The sequence below is a fragment of the Dendrobates tinctorius genome, unplaced genomic scaffold (genome assembly GCF_039654945.1).
Source record: "Dendrobates tinctorius isolate UK_male_01 unplaced genomic scaffold, ASM3965494v1 ptg000164l, whole genome shotgun sequence".
In the NCBI taxonomy this organism is placed as follows: Eukaryota; Metazoa; Chordata; class Amphibia; order Anura; family Dendrobatidae; genus Dendrobates; species Dendrobates tinctorius.
This window is the reverse complement of record NW_027361831.1, coordinates 654,257-681,142: the sequence shown is the minus strand read 5'-3', so window position 1 is coordinate 681,142 and position 26,886 is coordinate 654,257. Positions and strand designations below refer to the sequence as shown.

General features: G+C 45.1%; 2 protein-coding genes across 3 annotated transcripts in view; both read right to left on the bottom strand.

The window, feature by feature from the left end:
* LOC141053012 (uncharacterized) overlaps positions 1 to 26,886 on the bottom strand; it is an 81,651-nt gene that overhangs the window by 33,268 nt on the left and 21,497 nt on the right. The gene's annotated exons all lie outside the window — the stretch shown is intronic.
* On the bottom strand, positions 4,706 to 13,684 carry LOC141053015 (uncharacterized). Of its 2 annotated transcripts, none has more exons than XM_073550345.1 (2): positions 13,368 to 13,684; positions 4,706 to 13,266 (listed from the first exon to the last, which is right to left on the bottom strand). In XM_073550345.1, exon 2 carries the CDS (start codon positions 6,602 to 6,604, stop codon positions 4,799 to 4,801), a length of 1,806 nt encoding a protein of 601 aa, XP_073406446.1. In that variant the 5' UTR covers positions 6,605 to 13,266; positions 13,368 to 13,684; the 3' UTR covers positions 4,706 to 4,798. The 2 variants fall into 2 exon arrangements, with proteins under 2 accessions (XP_073406446.1, XP_073406447.1); XM_073550346.1 differs by having other exon boundaries at positions 6,624 to 13,266.

Below are 26,886 nucleotides of genomic sequence, written 5' to 3'. Positions count from 1 at the left end.
AATTTCTGGATAGTTGAAATCTCCCATGACCACTATGTCATATTTTTTGGAGAACGTGGCCATTTGATGCATAAAGAGTTCATCCAGATCTTCAGCTTGCACAGGCGGCCTGTAGTAAATGCCTACAATGGTGTTCTTTCCATTGTTCTGTCCTTGTATTCTTGCCCAAACAGTTTCCACAGAACTCCCAGTCTCTGAAGCTTCAATCTCTGTGCAGATATATGCTTTTCTAACATACAATGCGACACCTCCTCCTCGTTTATCAACTCTGTTTCTTGCAAGTAAGTTGTATCCTTCTAGCCTTGTATTCCAATTACGTGTATCGCCCCACCGAGTTTCAATGATTCCAATGACATCATATTTCTTTTCCTGCGTTAGTAGTTCCAATTCCCCTTGTTGGTTGCCCATTCTTTGTGCATCTGCATAAACATTTCAGTTTGCAGCCATCATATGAGCACAAACAGCCAAACTCCTATCGCTTACTTCGTCTTTTGGACGTCCTCAGTTGTCCTCCTCAGAAACCCACACAGACGGACATAAATTAGACCTGATCTTCACTCCTCTTTGCTCCCTATCTAACTTCACAACCTTCTCTCCCTCTATCTGATCACCATCTACTCACTTTCACATCCTTGTCCTGCTCACCTATCACCCATGTCCAGCAACTAGCGTACCCCCGCAGAAACCTCACACAAAGACACCCACACACTCTCTGACTCTATTCTACCATTGGCGTCTATATCTTTACTCCACGACAAACACAGTGCCACTGCTTTCTACAATGCCATTCTCGCATCAGCTATGGACACAGTCACCACTCTTGTGCATTCCAGAGTGCGACAAATCAAGAGACAACCCGGGCACAATAGCCTCACTAAAAAGCTTCGGCAAGAGTATAGGGTTGCAGAGCGGCATTTTAAGAAAAACACATTCTCAACATGATTTCACTGCCTAAAAACAAGCAACACTCGCTTTCAAATCTGCCCTCACCTTCACAACCCTGATATCTTAATTATCCTACAACCCCACACAGTTGTTCACCACTTTAACTTCATCCTCCACCCACATCTGCCCCCTCCGACCTCCCTCATTTCTGCTGAGGACTTTGCCACACACTTCAAAAATAAGAATGACCAAACAAGGCAAGTATTTATTGTTTCACCACCACAACCCTTTCTATACCAGACCACTACCCTTCCCCATAACTGAATGGGAGCTGAGTAGTCTCCTCTCCAAATCACACCTCACCACTTGTGCACTTTACCCCATTCTAACTCCTCCCCAACCTCACTATCACACTTATCCCATCCCTATCCCATTTCTTCAATACATCACTAACTTTTGGTACCTTGCTTTCTGCGTTCAAACATGCCACAATCACGCCTATCCTCAAAAAGCCATCCCTTGACCCGACCAGTAAGTTAAGCTATCACCCTATATCGCTGCTTCCAATTGCTTCCAAACTCCTTGAGTAACATGTCTATGCTGAACTTTCCTCCCATCTAACTTGCTCTTCAACAATCTACAATCTGGTTTCCGCCCTAATTATTACACTGAAACTGCCCTGACTAAAATAACTAACGACCTGCTTACAGCCAAAGCAAACAGACAATTCTCTATACTCCTTCTAGACCGGTCCTCTGCCTTTGGCACATTTAAGCACTGCTTCCTACTACAGATCCTCTCTTCCTTTAGTGCCAAAAACCTTGCCCTTTCTTCGATCACCTCACACCTTTCCAACCACACATTCAGCGTCTCCCACTCACACTACCTCCTCATCCCGCACTCTCTCTGTTGGAGTTCCCCCAAGGCTCTGTCGTAGGTCCCCTACTCTTCTAAATCTATACCCTTGGCCTGGGACAACTCAAAATTCCATGGCTTCCAGTACTACTAATATGGTGATGTCACTCAGATCTACATCTCTCACCTAGACGTCACTTTTCTGCTGTCCAGAATTCCAGAATGTCTATCAGCCATCTCCTCCTCCTCTTCTCGCTTCCTCAAACTTAAATTGGACAAATCTGAACTCATCATCTTTCCTCCATCCCACATATCTTCCTTATCTATCACAATAAATTATAACGTGCCTACCCCCGTACCGGAAATCCACCGCCTTTGAGTAAACTTTGACTCTGCCCTGTCCTTTAAACCACACATCCAAGCTCTTTTCACCTCCTGTCGCCTCTAGCTCAAAAATATTTCCAGAATCCATCCTTTATTCAACTCTCAAACTACTAAAATGCTTGTGCACGCTCTCATCATCTCCTGCCTTTACTACTGTAACATCCTCTATTGTGGCCTCCCTGCTAACACTCTTGCAACTCTCCAGTCCATCCTTAACTCTTCTGCCTGAATAATTCATCTCTCTCCTCGCTACTCCTCCGCTTTTCCCCTCTGCACATCTCTTCACTGGCTCCCAATTCCTCAGCGTATCCAGTTCAAATTACTAACACTGACCTACAAAAAAACATCCATAACCTGTCTCCTACGTATATCCCCAAACAAATCTCCCAATATCTTCCCTCACGCAATCTCTGGTCCTCCCAAGACCTCCTTCTCACTCAATCGCCTCCAAGACTTCTCCCGAATATCCCCCCATCCTCTGGAACTCTGTGCCCCAACACGTCCGATTATCCTCCACATTCAAATTCTTCAGATGAAACTTGAAGTTCCACCTCTTCAATAAAGCCTACAGCCTGAAATAACCCCACTGTCTCCTCACCAACAACAGAGCTGCTGCAACTCCCACAACCTACTGTCTCCTTCCTACCATCCTGTAGAATGTAAGCCCGCAAAGGCAGGGTCCTCTTTTCTCTGTACCAGTCGTCATTATTAGTTTGTTTACTGTAAGTGATATCTATTTTCTATGGAACCCCTCCTCATGTACAGAACCATGGAGTCAATGGAATAATAATAATAATAATAATAATAATAATAATAATAATAATAATAATAAAATAGCAGTATGGAAAGTAGAGAAAGAAGAATAAAAAAAGAAGTCTGGATTCTAGGTAGGCAACAGCATCATTTCCCTCCCCTTTTACCTAGAGATTACCTGTATGGGTAATAATATTGTTCTAATGACTTTCTTAGGCCTGTTTCACACTTCAGTTTTTTGCCATCAGTCAAAATCCGCCAAAATTTGAAAATGGCGCATCTGCCATTTTTTCCCATTGGGATACATTAGTGGCGGATTTTGGCGGATGGTCGTCCATTGCGTCCGCTATTCGGCGCATCCGCCAAATTCCTGGCGGATTCTGTCTGAGGTGGACGGAGCTTGCAACTTTTTTTGCGCCGTCAAAATGGCGGACGAGGGCAGATCCGCAGTCATCCACCATGCGGTAGAATGGGCGCCTATGGGCGGTGGATCCGTCGGGATCCGCTATTTTGCGGAATCCGCTAAATCGCACTGAGCATGCTCAGAAAATAGGTATTAGACCTACCGGTAAGGATGTTTCCAGGAGTCCATCCTGACAGCACCATGGAGGACGTCCTCCTCCTCCTTACAGGGACAGGAAAACACACAAGAGGTTAAAAGGTCATGTCCCACCCCCTCTCCCTCAGTGATTTAACAAGTACCACAAGGTGGATGATGCTAGTAACAGTTTAATGAAACAATCATATTACAGCATATGACATAATACAACATAGTATAACATAACAGGGAGGGAACTACCTGTGCTGTCAGGATGGACTCCTGGAAACATCCTTACCGGTAGGTCTAATACCTATTTTCCAGGACGTCCACCTGACAGCACCATGGAGAGTACCAAAGCACCTCCTCAGGGTGGGATTACCGCCTGGAGAACCTTTCTCCCAAATGCGGTCTGTTGACCAGCTAACACATCAAGCTTGTAGTGCTTGCAGAATGTATTAAGACTGGCCCAGGTTGCTGCTCTACAGATTTGATCAACCGACGCCCCCGCCCGTTTGGCCCATGAGGCCGATACTGCCCTCGTAGAGTGGGCTTTTATGGAATTTGGCGGGTTGGCGCCTTCAGCTTGGTAGGCGCCCGAGATTACTGAGGTAATCCAGCGCGCGATGGACGCCTTAGAGGCCCTCTTCCCCTTATTTCTACCCCCAAAGAGGATGAACAGGTTCGGGTCGATGCGCCATCTATTGGTGGCCTCTAGGTAGTCTATAACTGCGCGCCTCACATCCAGCGAGTGAAGACGCTGCTCCTTCTTATTACGGGGATTATCACAGAAGGATGGTAACACTACCTCATGATTTAGATTTTTTGGAGAGGCTACCTTTGGGGTAAATGCCGGGTCTAGTCTTAAGATTATACGGTCCTCTCTTATCTGGAGATATGGGTCCTTAGTGGACAGAGCCTGGATCTCCCCTATTCTTTTGGCCGTGGTAATGGCTACTAGGAAGGCCGTTTTACGAGTGAGAGCAGAGATGGTTATTTTCTCATCGAGAGCGTAGGGGTCTGTACAGAGAAACCGAAGTACCAGGCCTAGGTCCCAAGGCGGGGTGAGCTGCCTAATCGTGGTGCGCAGGCGCTGTGTGGCTCTTATAAATCTTATTACCCAGGGATGTGAAGCTAACTGGTAATCGAAGAAGGCGCTCAAGGCTGAAACCTGAACCTTTAGAGTGCTGGGCTTAAGGCCTTTATTAAAACCTGCCTGCAAAAAGCTTAGTATGTTAGGGAGGTCAGGGGCGCCTGCCACAAGATCGGACCTGCCACCCTCCAGACAGAATCTTTTCTATATTTTTCGATAGATTGCGGATGTCACCGGTTTCCTACTGGCCTGTAAGGTGGATATGACCTGATCCGACAGTCCCTTTGCCTTCAGGATGTCCCTCTCAGGATCCAAGCCGACAGGTGGAGTCTTGCTGGGTCCGGGAGGCGGATCGGGCCCTGGTGGATGATGTCCTTCCACAGGGGTAGTTCGACTGGATTTTCTACTGCCATGGCTCCTAGAAGGGGAAACCAGCTTCTCCTCGGCCAATATGGCACGATCAACATCACTCTTGCTTGGTCTTCGCGTATCTTCCTGAGCACTGCCGGTATGAGAGCCAGTGGTGGGAACGCATAAGAGAGGGATTCTCCCCAAGTCTGACTCAGGACGTCTACGCCTTCCGGGTGGTCCGTCGGATTCAGGGAGTAGAACCTGGGGACCTTCGAGTTCTTCCGGCTTGCGAAAAGATCTATAGTGGGGGTCCCCCAACGCTGACAAAGGTGGTCGAAGATTTCCATGTTCAGTTCCCATTCTGTCGGGTGGATCTGTTGTCTGCTCAAGTAGTCTGCCACTTCGTTCTGGGAACCTTCTAAGTGTACTGCTGTCACTGATCGGACTGTTCGTTCTGCCCACGTGAATATTTTTCCCGCCAGGGCCTGTAGTGGTTGATGTCTGGTCCCTCCCTGGTGCTTCAGGAATGCCACTGCCGTTGTATTGTCGGATAATATGCAGACATGACGATTCTTTAGTACCGACTGGTTTCTCCGCAACGCTTCCCAAACCGCGAAGAGCTCTCTGAAATTGGAGGATCTGGTCCTGATGCCTGCTGGCCATTTCCCCTGGAAGATCTTCCCTTCTATGTGGGCTCCCCATCCCCACGCACTGGCGTCTGTGGTGACTACCACGTATGCAGAGGTTGTCCATTGTACGCCCACCTGAAGGTTTCTGGACTGTGTCCACCACCGCAGGGACTCCTTCACTCTGGCAGCCTTAGGGGTCTGTCTAGCGACGCCTGACTTCTGTCCCACCTTGCGAGGATTTCTCTCTGTAACAACCTCGAGTGGAATTGGGCCCAACGGACACACTGGATGCAGGCTGTCATGAGGCCCAAGACTTCCATTGCCTCTCTTATGGAACATTGACGCCTCAACAGGTCTCGGGTTCTGGCCTGAACAGTCTTCTGCATCTGCTCGGGTAGCCAGGATATTCTGTTGGCTGAGTCTAGGAGGACTCCGAGGAATACTTTTCTGGTGTCTGGCCTGAGGTCCGACTTCTCCCAGTTGATCACCCAGCCAAGGAACTCCATTACGGTAGTTGCTCGGATTCTGTCTCGAATGAGCGCTTCTTTGGATCTTGCCACCAGTAGGAAGTCGTCCAGGTATGGAATGATCACAATACCCTGATCTCTTAGGTAGGCCACCACCTCTACCACCAATTTTGTAAAGATTCTGGGAGCTGAGGCCAACACAAGACACTGGAACTGAAAGTGGCAGGTCCGGGCTGGTAAACTGACCGCGAACCTTAGAAGGCTCTGGGATGAGGGATGGATAGGGACCTGGTAGTATGCCTTTTTTAGGTCTGGGGTGCACATAACGGCGTCCCTGTCTATCAGGGGGATTGCGGATCGGATCGATTCCATCCGGAATCTCTTGTATCTGACCCAGGCAATTAGTGGTCTCAGGTTTATGATGGTACGGGCCTCGCCGGATCGTTTTGTGATTGAAAACAGGGAAGAGTAGTGCCCTTTTCCTCTTTCCATCGGGGGAACTGGTATTATAACCTCTGAGTTTACCATGTCCTGAAGATCCGTCCACATTGCGGAGTCCTCCAGGACGACAGTGGGGGCAATATATCTGTCGGGGGGAGGTGAATAGAGCTCTATACTGTAGCCTTCCGCGATGGTTCTGAGAACCCATGGATTGTGGGTGACTCGGGACCAGTTTGCTGCGAATTGGCGAAGTCTCCCCCCAACACCTATGGCGTCATTGCCTCCTCGATCTAGATGTTGATGTGAAGGAGGGACCCCTGTTCCTCCCGTCTTGGCTGAAGGAGCCCTTATAGGAGCTTCTATTGGACTTTGCCCGACCCCTGAATTCCGTCTGCCTCCTGAAGGAGCCTCTCCGAAAGGACTGGGGCCGCCTGGGTTTTTCCTCTGGGAACCCTTTATTTTTATCGGACACTAGCTCTAGGATGTTATCTAGGGCTGGACCAAATACCCTCAGGCCCGAGAAGGGGATGGCGCATAGCTTTGTTTTAGAAGCGTTATCCCCCGACCAGGATTTAAGCCAGACTGCTCTCCGGGCCGCATTAGAGAGGGAGCTGTTTCTGGCTGCAACCTTACTGATTCAGCCGACGTATCCGACAGGAACGCCGTGGCTGATTTCATGACAGGAAGTGATGCTAGGATCTCAGATCTAGGGGTCTTGTTGGTTAGGTGTTCCTCCAACTGCCCCATCCACAAAAACATAGACCTGGCCACTGAGGTGGCTGCTATGTTGGCCCTAATCAGAGCCGCCGACGTCTCCCAAGTTCTTTTTAGCAAGACGTCCGCCTTCCTATCCATCGGGTCTCGGAGACCTGACGAGTCCTCGAATGGGATAGCCGTCTTTTTGGTAACCTTGGCGACTGGGACATCTATTTTAGGGACTTCCTCCCATGCCCGTGTTTCCTCGGGATCAAAAGGCAGTCTATTTTTAAAGTCTCGGGAGAGTATCAACCGACGCTCTGCCTCTTTCCACTCTTCCTGGACCATTGTTTTGATGTGTTCACTTACGGGGAACACTACCTGTTTCCGGGCCATGAGTCCTCCAAACATTAAGTCCTGTCTGGACTGAGGTTTAGGGACTTCCTCTATTTGCATAGTATTTCTGACTGCCTGGACCAGCTCATCCATGTCCTCCAGTCTGAACAGGTACTTCCTGCTCTGATCCTGTCTATCCCCCGGGATCTCACCTTCTTCCTCCTGGTCTGAATCCCGGAAGTCGGAGTCCTCGCTAGGGCTTGCTTCCGACACTGGGTCTGCTTCCCACCTTGGACGCTTGCGACTTGGCCCTGGGCTGGGGGACTGACGCCGCGTGAGGCCGGCTGTAGAGGCCTGAACTTCCTCCCTTATCAGCAATCTCATTTCGGAAAGGAGGGATGGCTGTTCCTCGCCTATGACCCTTGAGGTACAGGGTCCGCATAGGGTCTTGCTATAGGTGTCTGGCAGCTTTACCCTGCATACGGGGCATCGGACCGATTTGGAGGTGGCTTTTGCCGGGTCCTTCACCGACGGGGATTCCGCCGGGGTTCCCTTCTCCTAATAATACAGAAGGGGCACCTACTCAGATCTGGGCTGTGAGGATGGGTGGGGGAGAGTGGTCTGCGCTATGCGCACTTACCCCTTCACCTGCTGGAGCGTTGCCTTCCATTCTGGCACGATTCTGCCGAGCGCTGTGGATCTCAGGAGCGCGCGCCCGGGATTCAAAAGCCGGCGTCTGACGTCACCGGATGTGACGCACGACCTCCGCGATAGGCCTCCTCCTCCACTTCCTGCCCGGGCTCCTGCGCGCGACCACGCTCTGCTTCTCCCCCAGTGCTTGCTCAGACCGCCGCTTGCAGGGAACCGCCCCCGCCTGCTATGGCGGTCTGTTGGCGCCTTCCAGCGCTGACCCCGCCGTTGGAGCCATCCTGCGGGTGCCTGGCCCGCCGCCTGCAGGGGCCCACCTGTCATGGCGCTGCTGCGCCCATCCTTCTGCCGGTGCCCGCTCGGCCAGCCGCCTGCGGGGAGCCGACCCTCGCCTGTTATGGCGGTGCGTCCTGGAGCCGAGAGCCTCCCACAGGGAGGAACGGCTACCTCCAGGAGCGTCGTCCTTCTCCTGGCCTTTGGAGCAGAGGGACTCCCCCATCGGAGTTTCGGCCCCGGGACCTCTTGACAGGGGAAGGCTTGGACTAGCCGCACGATCCCCTGAGCCCCTCCGGTAAGTCTCTTGTGTGTCCCTCCTTGCAGGGACAGGAAAAACACTGAGGGAGAGGGGGTGGGACATGACCTTTTAACCTCTTGTGTTTTCCTGTCCCTGTAAGGAGGAGGAGGATGTCCTCCATGGTGCTGTCAGGTGGACGTCCTGGAAAAAAAGATACTTTTCCAGACAGTCCCAAAACTATATAAGGTGGGATAATTAATCATTGGGCACAGAAAGCCGGCACCAGCCAGACTGAGAAGGAGACAGAGCCAGCCATCCAGCAAGCAAGCTATAAAACCTGCCTACCCAGCTGCAAGACCCCTGGAGAGGCAAGACCCCTGCACCATCCTGCCTGACATCACCTGCCCAGCACCAAGACAGGAAGGAGAGGCCTGCTAACAAGCCAAAGCCAGCAATTGTGTGAGTATAACTATTTGTGTGGGGCATGTCTGTGTGTCTGTGGCTTGTCTGCCTGTGTGAGTGTGGCCTGTCTGTGTGTTTGTGTATATTTTTATTATGCTTTTTTTTTTTTTTTTTTTCCCCACACTTTTCTGTTGCATGTTCACTGAATTTTATTTAAATATTTGCAATTGTGCTAAACTATTTGTGTGGGTCATGTGTGTGTGTGGCCTGTCTGTGTGTCTGAGTGTGTGTGTGGTCTGCCTTCCTGCATGTATGTTCGTGGCCTCCTAGTGTTGCATGTCTGTGTGTGTGTGTGTATTTTTATTATGCTTTTTTTTCATATTTTAATTTTTATTCTGTTGCATGTGTACTGAATTGCATTTTCATATTTGTAATTGTGGTGCGATTGTGTTGTGTGTTGTATGTGGTGTTTATCTTGTATATCACTGTTTTATTTTTCATTTATTGTGGTATTTCAAATAAAGAGCAGAGTAGCTCCTACTTGTGTAAAAAAAAAATAACCAAAAAAAAATGTAATAAAAACTTTTTAAAAACTGTCAGTAGTATTATTTTAAAAACAGGTAAAATTAAGTATGGGTATATGTACAAAAAAGGTACAGTGTTGGTTTTTGGTATACAAGTGTGGTTATACTCAGTGAGAGTTGGGGAATTTACACATGAAAACACTTGGTTATACTCTCGGTGAGAGTTGGGGAATACAGTCTCAGTGAGAGATTCTCAGGGAATTTACACACATGCAAACACTTAAAAGTGTGGGTATACTCAGTTTCAGGGAATTACACAAATAACAATGAAGAATTTTTTTTTTTGTTATGTTATTAAAATTTTGTTTTATCCTTGCAGATCAGTTGAGAAAGAACTGCAGAGCCGCAGCAGCCACAAACCCCAGCAGCAAACCCTACAGGCCGCAGCAGAACCGCCTAGGAAAAGACTTCAGTTTTCCCAGTAAGTATAAAGGCCTGAAAGCTTATTTTATCCTTTGTATAGTAGCTTAACAAGTGTCTTTATACTTGCAGATCCAGCCAAAAAAACCACAGCCGATCCAGCCAGGAAGGCCGCAGCAGCAGATCCAGCCAGAAAAACCGCAGCCGATCCAGCCAGGAGGGCCGCAGCAGATCCGCAAGACAGGCCGCAGGAATGTCTTCTTCTGACAGCTCCCCCTCACATCATCAGTGAACTGAGGTAAACAATTTTTTTTTTTTTTTAAATCTTAATTTTGGTTTAAGTGTATTTTTACTTTTTTTTTTTTAACCCTATATGCATGTATTATGTTTTCTCAGGAAGCTGAAGCTGAGGAGCTGGCAGGAGGAGACATGCAAAGTGGAGAGACGCAAGGAGGGGGCGCGCAGAGTGTAAGTTTAGCACATACATACATGCTACACCCAACACAAACATTCATCACAGCGCACACACAATAACTACGCATCCATCCAAACCAAAAATTTTTTTTTTTTTTTTTTACAGTCTTCACAATCTGGTGCCCGCACAAGAGCGACTCCCAGGACATCCCAGCGTCGTCGAGGTGCTGGCTCTGGTGGTCGGCGAACGGTAAGTAACCCTTGTCTAATTGATTAATGAACCTCATGTGTTTGAATTGAATCTAAAATTTATTTTTTCGTTATTTTTTTCCTTCACAGGTTTCACAGCGTGCTCCCCAGAGACTGTTTGAGGAGGGTCTGATCATAAACACGGACGACCTCATCCATGCAGTGGAACACCGGGAGCCACTGTGGAATACGGCAGACCGTTCACATGCCGACCAACCGACGGCTCTGGGATGAGGTGTGTTCGGAGGTAGTAGAGAACTGGGAGGAGCTCGATGCGAGGGCCAGGGATTTTGCGCGTAAGTATTACAATTTCAGTACTTGAATTACAGCATGTGAAGTGTTGAACACTAACCACTTTGTTTTTTTCCTTCACAGGTGACAGGGTTATCACACGGTGGCGGTAACTCAGGGATTGCTTCAAGAGGGACTTCAACAAGGAGATGCAGGCCCCGAGTGGATCGGGAGGATGCAGGGGAACCCAGTATAAAAACTTCAGAGCCCTGGGGTTCCTCCGGTCGACGATGGTGACCAGAAGGTAAATATTCCACACACCATTTCTGTAGTACAAATGTTTACATGTTTAACCAATTTTTTTTTTTTTCAGCAGTTGAATGAAATATCAATATCTTAATATATTTTTTTTTCTCAGCACCACCTGCAGCACTCAGGAGCCTGCATCTGAGTTGCCTCCCTCTGGAGTGATCCCTTGTGAGACCGCCCCCAGTGACCACATTGAGGTATCCGACCCCTCTACCTTCCCTCTTGTCTCGTCCCTCTATCCCCTCCACCAGCACTGGAGCAGCAGGGCAGATTTCATCACATGAAGCTGCTGGTGACGACTTTCAGTACCCTGTTCCCTACCCCTCAGACACTGCCGCAACATCTCGACCAACTTCTGGTTCTGGACGGCAGCGTCTGAGGAGTCAGGAAAGGATGACCTTGTCTGACTGTTTGAGTCTGAACACATCTGTCCAGCAGGGTTTCCATACTTATGGACAACGTTTATCTTCTGGGTTGACCATGATCAATCAAAGCATCATGGAACTCAGAAGATACATGAACAGATGAATTCAGAATCAAACCAGACGGCGAGACATATCTTTTTTCAATCTGTTGTCCGGCAAATGGAAGGTTTAAGTACTCACCAGCAGATGCGTGTGATGCAAGCCTGTCACAATGCTCTAGTGGAGATACTGTCCAAAGCATCCCATCCTCCCCCTGTCCATCCTTCCACCGTCTATGCTTCCACCACCATCCATCATACAACCATCCCTCCTCCTACCACTCCCTCTCCTTTCACTAGTTCCCCCATTCCATTCTTCACAGTACCTTCCTTCCCCATTGCATTATACCCCAATGCCCTCACCATACCCACCCCCACCTTCTTTGTTCCCACAAACCTCGTCTGTCCATCCACTCCCGTCCCAACCTCATGTTTTCAACCCCTCTTCCACTTCTGATCCTCACCAAGTCTCTTCCCAGTCCTCCACCCCCCCACCTCGATGTGGTCAACCCTGTTAACCCCTCCGATAGTATCTCCACCCAACAATACCAACATTTGTAATGTGTACGCAAAATAATGTTTGTATTAAAAAAAAAAAAAAAAAAATTCTAATATGAAAAGTTGAAAAAAAAAGACAAATAAATTTTTTTTTTTTTTCAAAGGAACTTTATTGTGTAGTTTCTTTTTTTAAATTTAATTCTTGTTAAAAGTACAAAAAGGGATAAAAAAAAAAAACACAACACTTGGTCACATTGAAAAAAAACTTGGTAACATTTCACTTGGTGTAAGGGTGAAAACACAACACTGTTATTACCCACAATTGGTATAAAAAAACAAAATTATACCATGTCATCTTGCCAGGCAAGTTTTCCCTCTGATGTCAGAAAATAATCTGCAAAGGTGTCCCTCATTCTTGCCACTGACCCAGTAGTCTGAACAGTTGGCTGCTGATAATCCCACAAAGTGGTTTCAGACAGATTTTCTTCTATGGAAACAGGTTCCTTTGAAAGTACAAAGTTGTGCAGGATGACACATGCCTTCACCACCTCATCCACAGTCTCTGTTTTCATTTTTATAGCCGTTAAGAGGCCTCTCCATTTTGCAGTTAAAATGCCAAAAGCGCACTCCACCACTCTTCGCGCTCTGGTCAATCCCCGACTACCATATGGCTTGAGTAGGTGTTTGGAGAGCTGAAATGCGTCGTCACCAACGCACACAAATGGCATTGGTGGGCCTGTTGTTCCAGGGAGTGGTCTTGGAGGTGGGAAAGCAAAATTGTCTCCATACAAACAACGGCCCATTGGGGAAATCTTGAAGACCTGAGAGTCATTTGAACGCCCATATGCACCAATGTCCACAGCAATGAATTTGCAGTTTGCGTCCACAATGGCCATAAAGGACAATAGAAAAGTATTTCTTATAGTTGTAAAACTCTGAACCAGATCCAATGGGTTTCACAATCCGAATATGCTTGCCATCCACAGCACCAATGCAATTTGGAAACTGGCAGATTTGTTGAAAGTTTTCCGCAATCTCCAGCCACCTGTCCTGTGTTGGCTCTGGGATGTATTCCTCATGTCTGTGGGATAATTCCAGATATCGTTGAAATCCCAATCCGGAACTGGTAATGGAGGGAGATTAAGGATTCTCCAGTTGCCAGGAATCTGGTAAAGGGAAAAAAAGTAAAATTAATACAAAATACAAGCCATACCATAACAATAAAAGCCTGCAGTATCAGAAACATTTTAAAAATTAGATAAGTTACCGAAGGGTCACCATCAAACGCTCCGCCGGTGAAATAGAAAACCGCATGTAGGTGTCCCTTCTCTGGATTTGTTCTCCAACACGCTCCACCAATATCTCGAACAATTCCTGCCTCATGCGCACATAGTAGAAGAACTTCTCTGGATTATCCTTCAATTCCAGGTATAGTGTAGAAAACACGCCACGGGTAAACCTCTGCGCATTAATCGGATGAATCCACTGCCGTTGTCTCCTCAGACGCAGGATTCGCAGTCTTCTTTTCTCCCTCTGGAGAGCAATAATTGCCAACCGATTGCAGTGAAGATCAAATTCCACACGGAAGCTGTCAATACTCGCAATAACTCCTTCCATCGCTGCCACTAGCTCTAAAACCTTTCAAAGAAATTGTATTACAGCACCCTATAGTTTTCCCTAGTTTCCAGTATCCAATCACATTTGGGAGCATTTTCCAAGAGCCAATCATATTTGGGAGCATCCCATTTTGGAGGTGTGGAAAAACGGATCCGCAAGAAAACGGATCCAACGGATGGGAAAAACGGATGCCAACAGATGGAACGGATCCGCTTTTTGACGGATCCGTACAAAAATCCGTAAAAAACACGGATCAGTACCATCAGCTGGCATCCGTTTTTACACATTTTTTTGCGGATCTGCCATTTTCACTTTTTGGCGGATTTTGACTGATTTGAAAAAAAACTGAAGTGTGAAACAGGCCTAAGTTGTCAGCACATATTTCACGTGTCATTTCAATTTGCAGATTAACCCCTTTCTGACATCTGATGTCATAATACGTCCCTGTGCCTTGGGCCTATTTGACCATGGACGAATTATTTCATCGCAATTGCCTGCGCACACGGGCTGTGTGTGGGCAATCGCCACAGGGTGTCAGCCGATTCTGACAGCTGACACCCGGCACTAAGTGCCAGGAGCAGTCATGCATCGCTGCCTGTGAAGCACCAGAAGGGTTAATAAACTTCTTGAATGTGGCTTTGAGCACCTTGAGGGGTGCAGTTTTTAGAAAGGTGTCACTTTTTAACCACTTAGTGACAGAGCCAATTTGATACTTAATGACCAGGCCAATTTTTTTCAACTCTAACCACTGGCACTTTATGAGGTAACTAGCTGAAGCGTTGCCTGGGCATAGTTATCAACTGTGGTTAGTTATAACAAATTCTAATGATTATATTGCACATAAAAACATTTCACATCATATATTCAAAACTACAGATTTGCAACACAAATTAACTAAACGATTACCCAAGTATTGATAGCATTTTATTTTCAACTCATTCAAGAGCCTTTTGATAAACATGTGTATCTAATCCTATCCTGTGTGATGTCTGCTGAGCTGTGCATCTAATCCTCTCCTGTGTGATACTGACTGCTGAGCTGTGTATCTAATCCTATGCTCAGCCGTGTATCTAATCCTATCCTGTGTGATACCGTCTGCTGAGCCGTGTATCTAACCCTATCCTGTGTGATACTGACTGCTGAGCTATCTAATCCTATCCCGTGTGATACCGTCTGCTGAGCCGTGTATCTAACCCTATCCTGTGTGATACTGACTGCTGAGCTATCTAATCCTATCCTGTGTGATACTATCTGCTGAGCAGTGTATCTAACCCTATCCTGTGTGATAATGTCTGCTGAGCTGTGTACCTAATCCTATCGTGTTACTGACTGCTCAGCCGTGTATCTAATCCTATCCTGTGTGATACTGACTGCTGAGCCGTGTATCTAATCCTATCCTGTGTGATACTGACTGCTGAGCCGTGTATCTAATCCTGTGTGATACTGACTGCTGAGCCGTGTATCTAATCCTGTGTGATACTGACTGCTGAGCCATGTGTCTAATCCTCTGTGTGATACTGACTGCTGAGCTATCTAATCCTCTCCTGTGTGATACTGCCTGCTGAGCAGTGTATCTAATCCTATCATGTGTGATACTGACACAATTTATTACCGTGCCAACACAGACCACCCTGACAGACTGCAGAGGGAGCCCTGTATCACACAGGATAGGATTAGATACACAGCTCCCCCTGCAGTCTGTGTCAGAGGGTGGTCTGTGTTGACACGGTAATAAATTGTGTTATTTCCAGCTTTACAGAAGGATGACAACACCATAGAAATGATAATAGGCAAAATTGTTTGGTGAATTGGAACGCGCGGGGTTAAAATTACGCCTCACAACATAGCCTATGACGCTCTCAGGGTCCAGACGTGTGACTGTGCAAAAGTTTGTGGCTGTAGCAGCGACGGTGCAGATGCTAATCCCGGACATACACACATACATTGAGCTTTATACTGTATATTAGATAACTCTGGAACGCTTAACCCCTTCATGACCAAGCCTATTTTGACCTTAATGACCAGGCCATTTTTTGCAATTCTGACCAGTGTCCCTTTATGAGGTAATAACTCAGGAACGCTTGAACAGATCCTAGTAATTCTGAGACTGTTTTTTCCTGACATATTGGGCTTCATGTTAGTGGTAAATTTAGGTCGATAATTTTTGCGTTTATTTGTGAAAAAATCAGAAATTTGGCGAAAATTTAGAAAATTTCGCAATTTTCAAATTTTGAATTTTTTTTCTGTTAAACCAGAGAGTTATGTGACACAAAATAGTTACTAAACAACATTTCCCACATGTCTACTTTACATCAGCACAATTCTGGAAACAAAATATTTTGTTAGGAAGTTATAAGGGTTAAAAGTTGACCAGCGATTTCTCATTTTTACAAAACCATTTTTTTTTTTTTTTTTTTTTTTAGGGACCACCTCACATTTGAAGTCAGTTTGAGGGGTCTATATGGCAGAAAATACCCAAAAGTGACACCATTCTAAAAACTGCACCCCTCAAGCTACTCAAAACTACATTCAAGAAGATTATTAACCCTTCAGGTGTTTCACATGAACTAAAGCAACGTGGAAAGAAAAAATGGACATTTTAATTTTTCCAACAAAAATTTTCTTTTAGCATCAATTTTTTCATTTTCACATGGGCAACGGGATAAAATGGATGCTAAAATTTGTTGGGCAATTTCTCCTGAGTACACCGATACCTCATATGTGGTCATAAACCAGTTTGGGTGCACGGCAGGGCTCAGAAGGGAAGGAGCACCATTTGACTTTTTGAATGGAAAATATGCTGGAATATTTAGCGGTTGCCATGTCGCGTATGGAGAGCCCCTGTGTGCCTAAACATTGGAGCTCCCCCACAAGTGACCCCATTTTGGAAACTAGACCCCCCAAGGAACTTATCTAGATGTGTAGTGAGCACTTTGAACCCCCAGTTACTTCACAAATTGATCTGTTTAAAAATAAAAAAAAAAACTTTTTTTTTTTCACAAAAATTTTCTTTTAGCCTCAGTTTTTTCATTTTCACATGGTCAACAGGATAAAATGGATCCTGAGTACACGGATACCTCATATGTGATCATAAACCACTGTTTGAGCGCACGGCATGGTCCGGAAGGGAAGGAGCGCCATTTGACTTTTTGAATGGAAAATTAGCTCCAATCGTTATTGGACACCATGTCTCGTTTGGAGAGCCCCTGTGTGCCTAAACATTGAAGCTCCCCCACAAGTGACCCCATTTTGGAAACTAGACCCCCTAAGCAACTTATCTAGATGTGTAGTGAGCACTTTGAACCCCCAAGTGCTTCACAAAAGTTTATAACACAGAGCAGTGAAAATAAAAATTATTTTTTTTTCCTCAAAAATGATTTTTAGCACACTATTTTTAATTTTCACAAGGCTAACAGGAGAAATTGGACCACAAAAGTTGTTGTCCAGTTTGTCCTGAGTACGCTGGTACCCCATATGTGGGGGGGGGAAACCACTGTTTGGGCACATGTTGGGGCTTGTAAATTTTGCAGTTATCAAACGTGGAATTTTTATGCCCTTAACCTCTTTCTGACATATGATGTACTATCCCGTCCAGATGCCCTGGGACTGAATAACCATGGACAGGCTAGTACGTCATACGCGATCAGCCACGCTCACGGGGAGCGCGACTGATCGCGGCCGGGTGTCAGCCGATTATCACAGCTGACACCCAGCACTACGTACAAGGAACAGTCACGGACCGCTCTCAGTGCTTTAGCCCCTGACACTGCGATCAAACATGATAGCAGCATTCCGGTGGCATAAGGAAGCATTGCGCACGGAGGGGGCTCCCTGCGTGCTTCGCTGAGACCATCAGAACAATGCGATGTGATCGTATTGTTCCGAGGGTCTCCTTCCTGCAGGACCCTGGATCCAAGATGGTTATGTGGTCCTGAGAGCAGGCACCGGCAAGCCTCCTGCACTGTCTGTCAGATCGCTGATCTGACACAGTACTCGGCAAAGCGTCAGATCAGCGATCTGATATAATACAGTCATGTACCACCCTGGTAAAAAAAAAAAAAAAAAAAAAAAAAGTGAAAAAAAATCCTAAATAAAGAAAAAAAAAAAAATAAAAAAAATAAAATAGTTAGCTCTTAAAATGTGGTGATGCAAAAACTAATTTTTTGCAGTAAAAAGCATCTTTTAGCGTGTGACAGCTGCCAAACATAAAAACCGGCTATAAATAGTAAATCAAACCCCCCCCCCCCCCCATTATCACCCCCTTAGTTAGGGAAAAATAAAATAAAATGTATTTATTTCCATTTTCCCCATTAGGGTTAGGGCTAGGGTTAGGATTGGGGCTAAATTTAGGGTTAGGATTGGGTTTTATGTTGGGGATAAAGTTAGGGTTGGAGCTAAAATTAGAATTAGGGTTAGGTTTGTGGCTAGGGTTATGGTTGGAATTGAGGGGTTTTCACTGTTTAGACACATCAGGGGCTCTCCAAACGCGACATGGCGTCTGATCTCAATTCCAGCCAATTCTGCGTTGAAAAAGTCAAACAGTGCTCGCTCTCTTCCGAGCTCTGCCGTGCGCCTACAATATGTCATGAGAAAACAATGTCAGAATCACCACGATCCATGGAAGCTTCCAGAGTTATGACCTCATAAAAGGGACAGTGGTCAGAATTGTAAAAATTGGCCCGGTCATTACCGTGCAAACCACCCTTGGGGGTAAAGGGGTTAAATAAGAGATGTGTCACACAAAATACTTAACATTTCCCACAAATCTACTTTACATCAGCACAATTCTGGAAACAAATTTTTTTTTTTTGGTAGGAAGTTATAAGGGTTAAAATTTGACCAGCGATTTTCAATTTTAACAAAATTTACAAAACCATTTTTTTTATTTAGGGACATCAGATTTGAAGTCACTTTGAGGGGTGTACATGACAGAAAATACCCAAAGGTAACACTATTCTAAAAACTGCACCCCTTAAGGTGCTCAAAACCACATTCAAGAAGTTTATTAACCCTTTGGGTGCTTCACAGGAACTTGGGCAATGTGGAAGGAAAAAGCCCATTTTGGTGGAGTCGGTGTCATGGAAATTGAGGAGTTTGAGTTGGAGTCGGAGGTTTGGCTTACCGACTCCACAGCCCTGTTGGAAAGTAGACCCTAAGGAACTTATCTAGATGTGCGGTGAGAACTTTGAACCCCCAAGTGCTTCACAGAAGTTTATAACATAGAGCCAAAAAAATAAAAAATCATTTTTTTTCCCACAATGATCTTTTTGCCCCCAATTTTTTATTTTCCCAAAAGTAACAGGAGAAAATAGACCTCAAAAGTTGTTGTGCAATTTGTCCTGAGAAAGCTGTTACCCCATATGTGGGGGTAAACCACTGTTTGGGTGTATGGCAGAGCTTGAAAGGGAAGGAGCACAGTTTGACTTTTTTATATCAAAATTGTGAGATCAGATGCCATATCGGGTTTAGAGCTGTGCCAAAACAGCAGAAACCCCCCACAACTGACCCCGTTTTGGAACTGCCCCCCCTCAAAGATTTTATCCAGGGGTATATTGAGTAATTTTAACCCACAGGTACGAAACAGAATTTGATAACATTAGGTTATCACATTGAAAAAGTTAATTTTTTTTTCACAAAAATCTTGTTTTAGACCGAGGTCTAAGGGGTAACGTTTCTCCTTATGGAGAGTGACATGCCAGCTCTGGCTTGTCAAGGTAAGGAGGCTTATTCGCCGTACAATGCTCCTCTGGGAAAATATGCAAATTGCCTCTTCAGAAAGAAAGAGGACTTTTACTCTACAGCGCCACCTATTGGTAGGATCGCTACTACCAATAGGTGGCGCTGTAGAGTAAAAGTCCTCTTTCTTTCTGAAGAGGCAATTTGCATATTGTTTTAGACCTGAATTTCTCACCACACCAAAAAGTGGACCCCACAATTTGTTACCCAACTTTCTTATCCCATATGTAGTCAAAAAGTTCTGTTTGGACAAACGGCAGGGCTTGGACAGCAAGGTGCACAATGTGACATAGTTTGCTTTATTTGAAATAGATTGTCATATTTGCAGAGCCTGTGTGGTTCATGAGCAACAGAAATCCCCCATAAATGTCATAAATGGGAGGTAGTGAGTAGTTTGATACCAAAGAATTTTTTTCCGGTGGTTGATGCAACACAAGTTTGGAAATTTACAAATTGCATTTTTTCACTGTCTCTTTTATGATTCTTTTAGGTATGTTCTAAGGAAATTTTATTGCACTAGTTTTTATGTGTTCAGAAATGTATCCAATATGGCACCAATGTGAGAGCAGGACACACGGCTTTGCCTATAATAATAGATGGCACACCATTTAGTCTTTAGGGTAAAATTGAAGGTCCAGGACCCATTCAAAGCTTCTAGAGATATTGAGCAAACAAGAAAATCGTTTCAGGAATTATTTCTCACAGAGGGAGACATGCTCCTAAAAACACATTGGTTGATAATAAAATTAGGTCTTGCTAACTAAAACAGTTGTCCCGCATTTGCGTATGTTGTAGCAGGAAGAATAAACTGTACTGGAAGGAAGGGCAAAATGTGGAGGAAAATGCAGCCGACTATGTGACAAAGCAGATTTTGTTTAAAGATGAAAGAACACTAGCAGGGCTAGAATGGCAGACACTTTCAGAGACTGGTCGGACAACGTCCGTTTGGCTCCGTCAATCCCTATATGAGAGATGAATGTGCCAACAGATGTGATACACCATAGCAAGCTCCCACCTGCCAAGATAGGAACCGCTAAATGCACCTATATGTACAAAACAACCAATTCTCTACAGAAACAGTAAAGTATTGTCTGGTACCAGAGGTTCGGCAAGAACCATAAAGTAAAGCCCATAGTGTTTAAGTACAGAACTTCCTCATTATTAGAGATCTTCCAATAAAATGACCATGCCTGCATCACAACATAAATATAAGTAATATAAATGGAAGCCAGTGTTTTGTGTAGAAAGACATAGTTGGAAAAACAGTCAAAGTTAGATAAATGGACAAAAATGTTTGTGAGTAATCAGGTCCTAGAGTTATTTTTCATATGACCTGACTTTAAGAGCATTGGTGGGATCCACACTCTGGATTGTACAGACATGGGTGAGAATTTGTTGGAATAGTAGTTTGGTATGTGACTGATCAAGTCCTGGAATTAATTGTGAAGTGGGGTAAAATGGGATCTACTGATGAAAATATTCTCTATTACTTGTTCCAAATTACTCTACTGGGGCCACTAAGCAGAAAATAAAAATCACTGAAAATAAAAAAAACAATAACTAATAATTGTAAGAGGTGTGGTAGGTCTCAAAACAGGGGGAGATACAAAGGCCTGGTTAGGATGGGCACGTGAGGCAATAGTACGGGGAATTACTCCGTCTACCATGCTTCCTACAAACTCGGCATCTTTTTTGAGGATACTTTTGGGTGGGAGTGACAGGGCAAGGAAAATGGCGCTCTGCAAGTCTCCGGGCATCCTCAGACTCGAAGACGTCCCCCTGTGCCATCAACTCAAACATGAGGCCCTCAACAATTTTTTCCTGAAACTGGAGGATATTAAGCGGTCCTTGGGACTTTTTGTACAGAACAAAACTGTTGTATGTAGCAATTTGGATAAGGTAGAGTGCCAGATTTTTGTACCAGGCCCTGGAATTCCCCTTCACCAGGTATGGATGCAGAACCTGGTCTGACAGGTCAACGCCACATGCAAATTTGTTATAATCTGTGACAGATTGATTTTGTTTGTCCCTGGTGGCGTCTCTGACCGTCACAGTGGTGTCCGCATGCGATGTGGTCAGCATGTAGACGTCCATCCTGTCATTCCACTTCACTGCAAGAAGTTGGTCACTTGCGTGAATGACGCCCCCTTCTCCAAACGTCTGGACACCAACTGTAACGGAAACCCAATAGTTTTTTTTCTGACTGTCCCACAGACCCCCTGTATTTGCAGCATGGTGGGATTTATATAGGTGGATGCTCGTGTAATAGTTGTCCATATACACGTGGTACCCTTGATGGAGAAAGGGTGTCATTAGCTCCCAGACAATTTTGCCTGGGATGCCAATTGTGAGGGCGCAGTTTGGGGGGGGGGGGGGTTGATTTGGCGGTCCCTACCTTCATAAAATAGTTAGGTGGAAGTGTACCCTGATGAGCTTTTGCAAGTTTTGTATAATTTTATGCCGTATTTGGCTCGCTTGGAGGGGATGAATTAGCGGAATGACAGACGGCCCTTGTAGCTCATCAAGGACTAGTCGACTGCCACATTTTGCTCTGGGGTATAGGAATTTAGAAATGAAGTTTGTAGGAGGGAAATTAGGGGTCTCAATTTATTTAGCCGATCATAGTTGGGGTCAGTTCTTGGGGAGGGGGGGGCGCTTGGTAATTGCCACTGAAGTGGAGGAATCTCATCAGGGATTCATAACGGACTCGGGACATGACGGCTGCAAACAAAGGGGTGCTGTGGACAGCTTTTGTTGCCCAGTAGGAGCAGAGTATGGTTTTTTTTTTTTTTTTTTGCTAATCCCATATTCAGGGTAAGGCCCAAATTGTTTTTTGTTTTTTTTTTTTATTTTGGGGACATTTGTGGAGATCCAGGAACGAAAGGCAGTGGGTTTTTGGGAGATGTATTGTCGGGCATATAATTTTGTTTAGTGGGCGATCAATTGTAGGACTTCCAGGCTAATGAAAATTTGGAAAGAATCAAAGGGGGTAAAATTGGTGACATTTACTCTTATTCCAGGGACTGCAGAAAAAGGGGGAATTTGAGGGCAAAGTGTAGTGTTACAGTGGGGCAAAAAAGTATTTAGTCAGTCAGCAATAGTGCAAGTTCCACCACTTAAAAAGATGAGAGGCGTCTGTAATTTACATCATAGGTAGACCTCAACTATGGGAGACAAACTGAGAAAAAAAAAAAAATCCACAAAATCACATTGTCTGTTTTTTTTTCATTTTATTTGCATATTATGGTGGAAAATAAGTATTTGGTCAGAAACAAAATTTCATCTCAATACTTTGTGATATATCCTTTGTTGGCAATGACAGAGGTCAAACGTTTTCTGTAAGTCTTCACAAGGTTGCCACACACTGTTGTTGGTATGTTGGCCCATTCCTCCATGCAGATCTCCTCTAGAGCAGTGATGTTTTTGGCTTTTCGCTTGGCAACACGGACTTTCAACTCCCTCCAAAGGTTTTCTATAGGGTTGAGATCTGGAGACTGGCTAGGCCACTCCAGGACCTTGAAATGCTTCTTACGAAGCCACTCCTTCGTTGCCCTGGCGGTGTGCTTTGGATCATTGTCATGTTGAAAGACCCAGCCATGTTTCATCATCAATGCCCTTGCTGATGGAAGGAGGTTTGCACTCAAAATCTCACAATACATGGCCCCATTCATTCTTTCATGTACCCGGATCAGTCGTCCTGGCCCCTTTGCAGAGAAACAGCCCCAAAGCATGATGTTTCCACCACAATGCTTTACAGTAGGTATGGTGTTTGATGGATGCAACTCAGTATTCTTTTTCCTCCAAACACGACAAGTTGTGTTTCTACCAAACAGTTCCAGTTTGGTTTCATCAGACCATAGGACATTCTTCCAAAACTCCTCTGGATCATCCAAATGCTCTCTAGCAAACTTCAGACGGGCCCGGACATGTACAGGCTTAAGCAGTGGGACACGTCTGGCACTGCAGGATCTGAGTCCATGGTGGCGTAGTGTGTTACTTATGGTAGGCCTTGTTACATTGGTCCCAGCTCTCTGCAGTTCATTCACTAGGTCCCCCCGCGTGGTTCTGGGATTTTTGCTCACCGTTCTTGTGATCATTCTGACCCCACGGGGTGGGATTTTGCGTGGAGCACCAGATCGAGGGAGAGTATCAGTGGTCTTGTATGTCTTCCATTTTCTAATTATTGCTCCCACAGTTGATTTCTTCACTCCAAGCTGGTTGGCTATTGCAGATTCAGTCTTCCCAGCCTGGTGCAGGGCTACAATTTTGTTTCTGGTGTCCTTTGACAGCTTTTTGGTCTTCACCATAGTGGAGTTTGGAGTCAGACTGTTTGAGGGTGTGCACAGGTGTCTTTTTATACTGATAACAAGTTTAAACAGGTGCCATTACTACAGGTAATGAGTGGAGGAAAGAGGAGACTCTTAAAGAAGAAGTTACAGGTCTGTGAGAGCCAGAAATCTTGATTGCTTGTTTCTGACCAAATACTTATTTTCCACCATAATATGCAAATAAAATGAAAAAAAAACAGACAATGTGATTTTCTGGATTTTTTTTTTTCTCAGTTTGTCTCCCATAGTTGAGGTCTACCTATGATGTAAATTACAGACGCCTCTCATCTTTTTAAGTGGTGGAACTTGCACTATTGCTGACTGACTAAATACTTTTTTGCCCCACTGTATAACCAGGGCTGTGGAGTCGGTAAGCCAAACCTGCGACTCCGACATATATTGCTTATATTTAAGTGAAAAATTTATTGTAGTACAATGTGAACATCAGACATTGAATCATTTTTAAGATACAATAATCTAGATATTTAGATAGAACATTATATATTTATTGGAATACAACTTTAGAACACAAAAAACTGTAATAAATTGTAAATATGTAATACACTATGTAATATCAATTACATATATACAGTACAGACCAAAATTTTGGAAACACCTCATTCAAAGAGTTTTCTTTATTTTCATGACTATGAAAATTGTAGATTCACTCTGAAGGCATCAAGACTGTGAATTAACACATGTGGAATTATATAATTAACAAAAAACAACTGAAAATATGTCTTATATTCTAGGATCTTCAAAGTAGTCACCTTTTGCTTTGATTACCAAGAGTGTGCAAAGCAGTATTCTCTTCATGAGCTTCAAGAGGTAGTCACCGGAAATGGTCTTCCAACAGTCTTGAAGGAGTTCCCAGAGATGCTTAGCACTTGTTGGCCCTTTTGCCTTCACTCTGCGGTCCAGTTCACCCCAAACCATCTCGAAAGGGTTCAGGTCTGGTGACTGTGGAGGCCAGGTCATCTGGTGTAGCACCCCATCTCTCTCCTTCTTGGTCAAACAGCCCTTTCACAGCCTGGAGGTGTGTTTGGGGTCATTGTCCTGTTGAAAAATAAATGATGGTCCAACTAAACACAAACTGGATGGAATAGCATGCCGCTGCAAGATGCTGTAGTAGCCATGCTGGTTCAGTACGCCTTCCATTTTGAATAAATCCCCAACAGTGTCACCAGCAAAGCACCCCCACACCATCACACCTCCTCCTCCTCCATGCTTCACGGGGTGAACCAGGCACGTAGAATCAGTTCACCTTTTCTGCATCGCCCAAAGACACGGTGGTTGGAACCAAAGATCTCAAATGTTGACTAATCAGACCAAAGCACAGATTTCCACTGGTCTAATGTCCATTCCGTGTGTTCTTTAGCCCAAACAAGTCTCTTCTGCTTGTTGCCTGTCCTAAGCAGTGGTTTCCTAGCAGCTATCTTACTATGAAGGCCTGCTGCACAAAGTCTCCTCTTAACAGTTGTTGTAGAGATGTGTCTGCTGCTAGAACTCTGTGTGGCATTGACCTGGTCTCTAATATGAGCTGCGATTTCTGAAGCTGGTGACTCGGATGAACTTATCCTCCGCAGCAGAGGTGACTCTTGGTCTTCCTTTCCTGGGGCGGTCCTCATGTGAGCCAGTTTCTTTGTAGCGCTTGATGGTTTATGCCACTGCACTTGGGGACACTTTCAAAGTTTTCCCAATTTTTCGGACTGACTTTCATTTCTTAAAGTAATGATGGCCACTCATTTTTCTTTACTTAGAATTTGTATTATGGCAAGAAAAAAAGCAGCTGTCTTTTCAGTATGACTATCACCTGTGTATCCACCAGACTTCTGCACAACACAACTGATGGTCCCAACCTCATTTATAAGGCAAGAAATCCCACTTATTAAACCTGACAGGGCACACCTGTGAAGTGAACACCATTTCCGGTGACTACCTCTTGAAGCTCATCAAGAGAATGCCAAGAGTGTGCGAAGCAGTAATCAAAGCAAAAGGTGTCTACTTTGAAGAACCTAGAATATAAGACATATTTTCATTTGTTTCACACTTTTTTGTTAATTATATAATTCCACATGTGTTAATTCATAGTTTTGATGCCTTCAGAGTGAATCTACAATATTCATAGTCATGAAAATAAAGAAAACTCTTTGAATGAGAGGGTGTTTCCAAACTTTTGGTCTGTACTGTATATCTATTATATAAAGCTCAGTGTGTGTGTGTGTGTGTGTGTGTCGGGGATTGGCATGTGCACCGTCGCAGCTACAGCCACAAAAATTGTCACAGTAACATGTCTGGACCCCGAGTGTGTCCTAGGCTATGTTGTGAGGGGAAATTTTAACCCCACGTGTTCCAATTCACCAAACAATTTTGCCCCTATCTACATAATGGGAAAAGTGTGTGTATCAAGCCCCGCCCCACATTATGATGTCATAATGGTTGCCATGGCGACGCTGATGTCGTCATAGGTTGCAAGCCCCGCCGCTCATTATGATGTCATAATGGTCGACTATGGGATGGAGGATGTGTGATGGGCATATGGGCACTGGACTATGGGATGGAGGATATGTATGACGGGTATATGGGCACGGGACTATGAGATGGAGGATGATTATAATTTGTTATAACTATTCACAGTTAGTTACCATGCCCGGGCAGCGCCAGGCTCTTCAGCTAGTCTAATATATAATGCTCAAAGAGTGTGTGTGTGTGTGTGTGTGTGTGTGTGTGTGTGTGTGTGTGTGTGTGTGTGTGTGTGTGTGTGTGTGTGTGTGTGTGTGTGTGTGTGTCCGGGATAGGCATCCGCACAGTCGCAGCTACAGCCACAAAATTTGGCACAGTCACACGTCTGAACCCTGAGAGTGTCCTAAGCTATGTTGTGAGGCGAAATTTTAACCCCGCGCGTTCCAATTCACGAAACAATTTTGCCCCATCTACATAATAGGGAAACTGTGTGCGTATCAAGCCCCGCCCCTCTTTGTCATAATGGTGGCCATGGCGACGCTGATTCATCATAGGTTGCAAGCCCCACCACTCATTATGATGTCATAATGGTTGACTATGGGATGGAGGATATGTATGATGGGTATATGGGCACGGGCCTAA

Excerpts from the sequence above, each read along its gene's own strand:
- LOC141053015 (XM_073550345.1), bottom strand. The coding sequence starts at position 6,604 with ATGGGTTCTCAGAACCATCGCGGAAGGCTACAGTATAGAGCTCTATTC.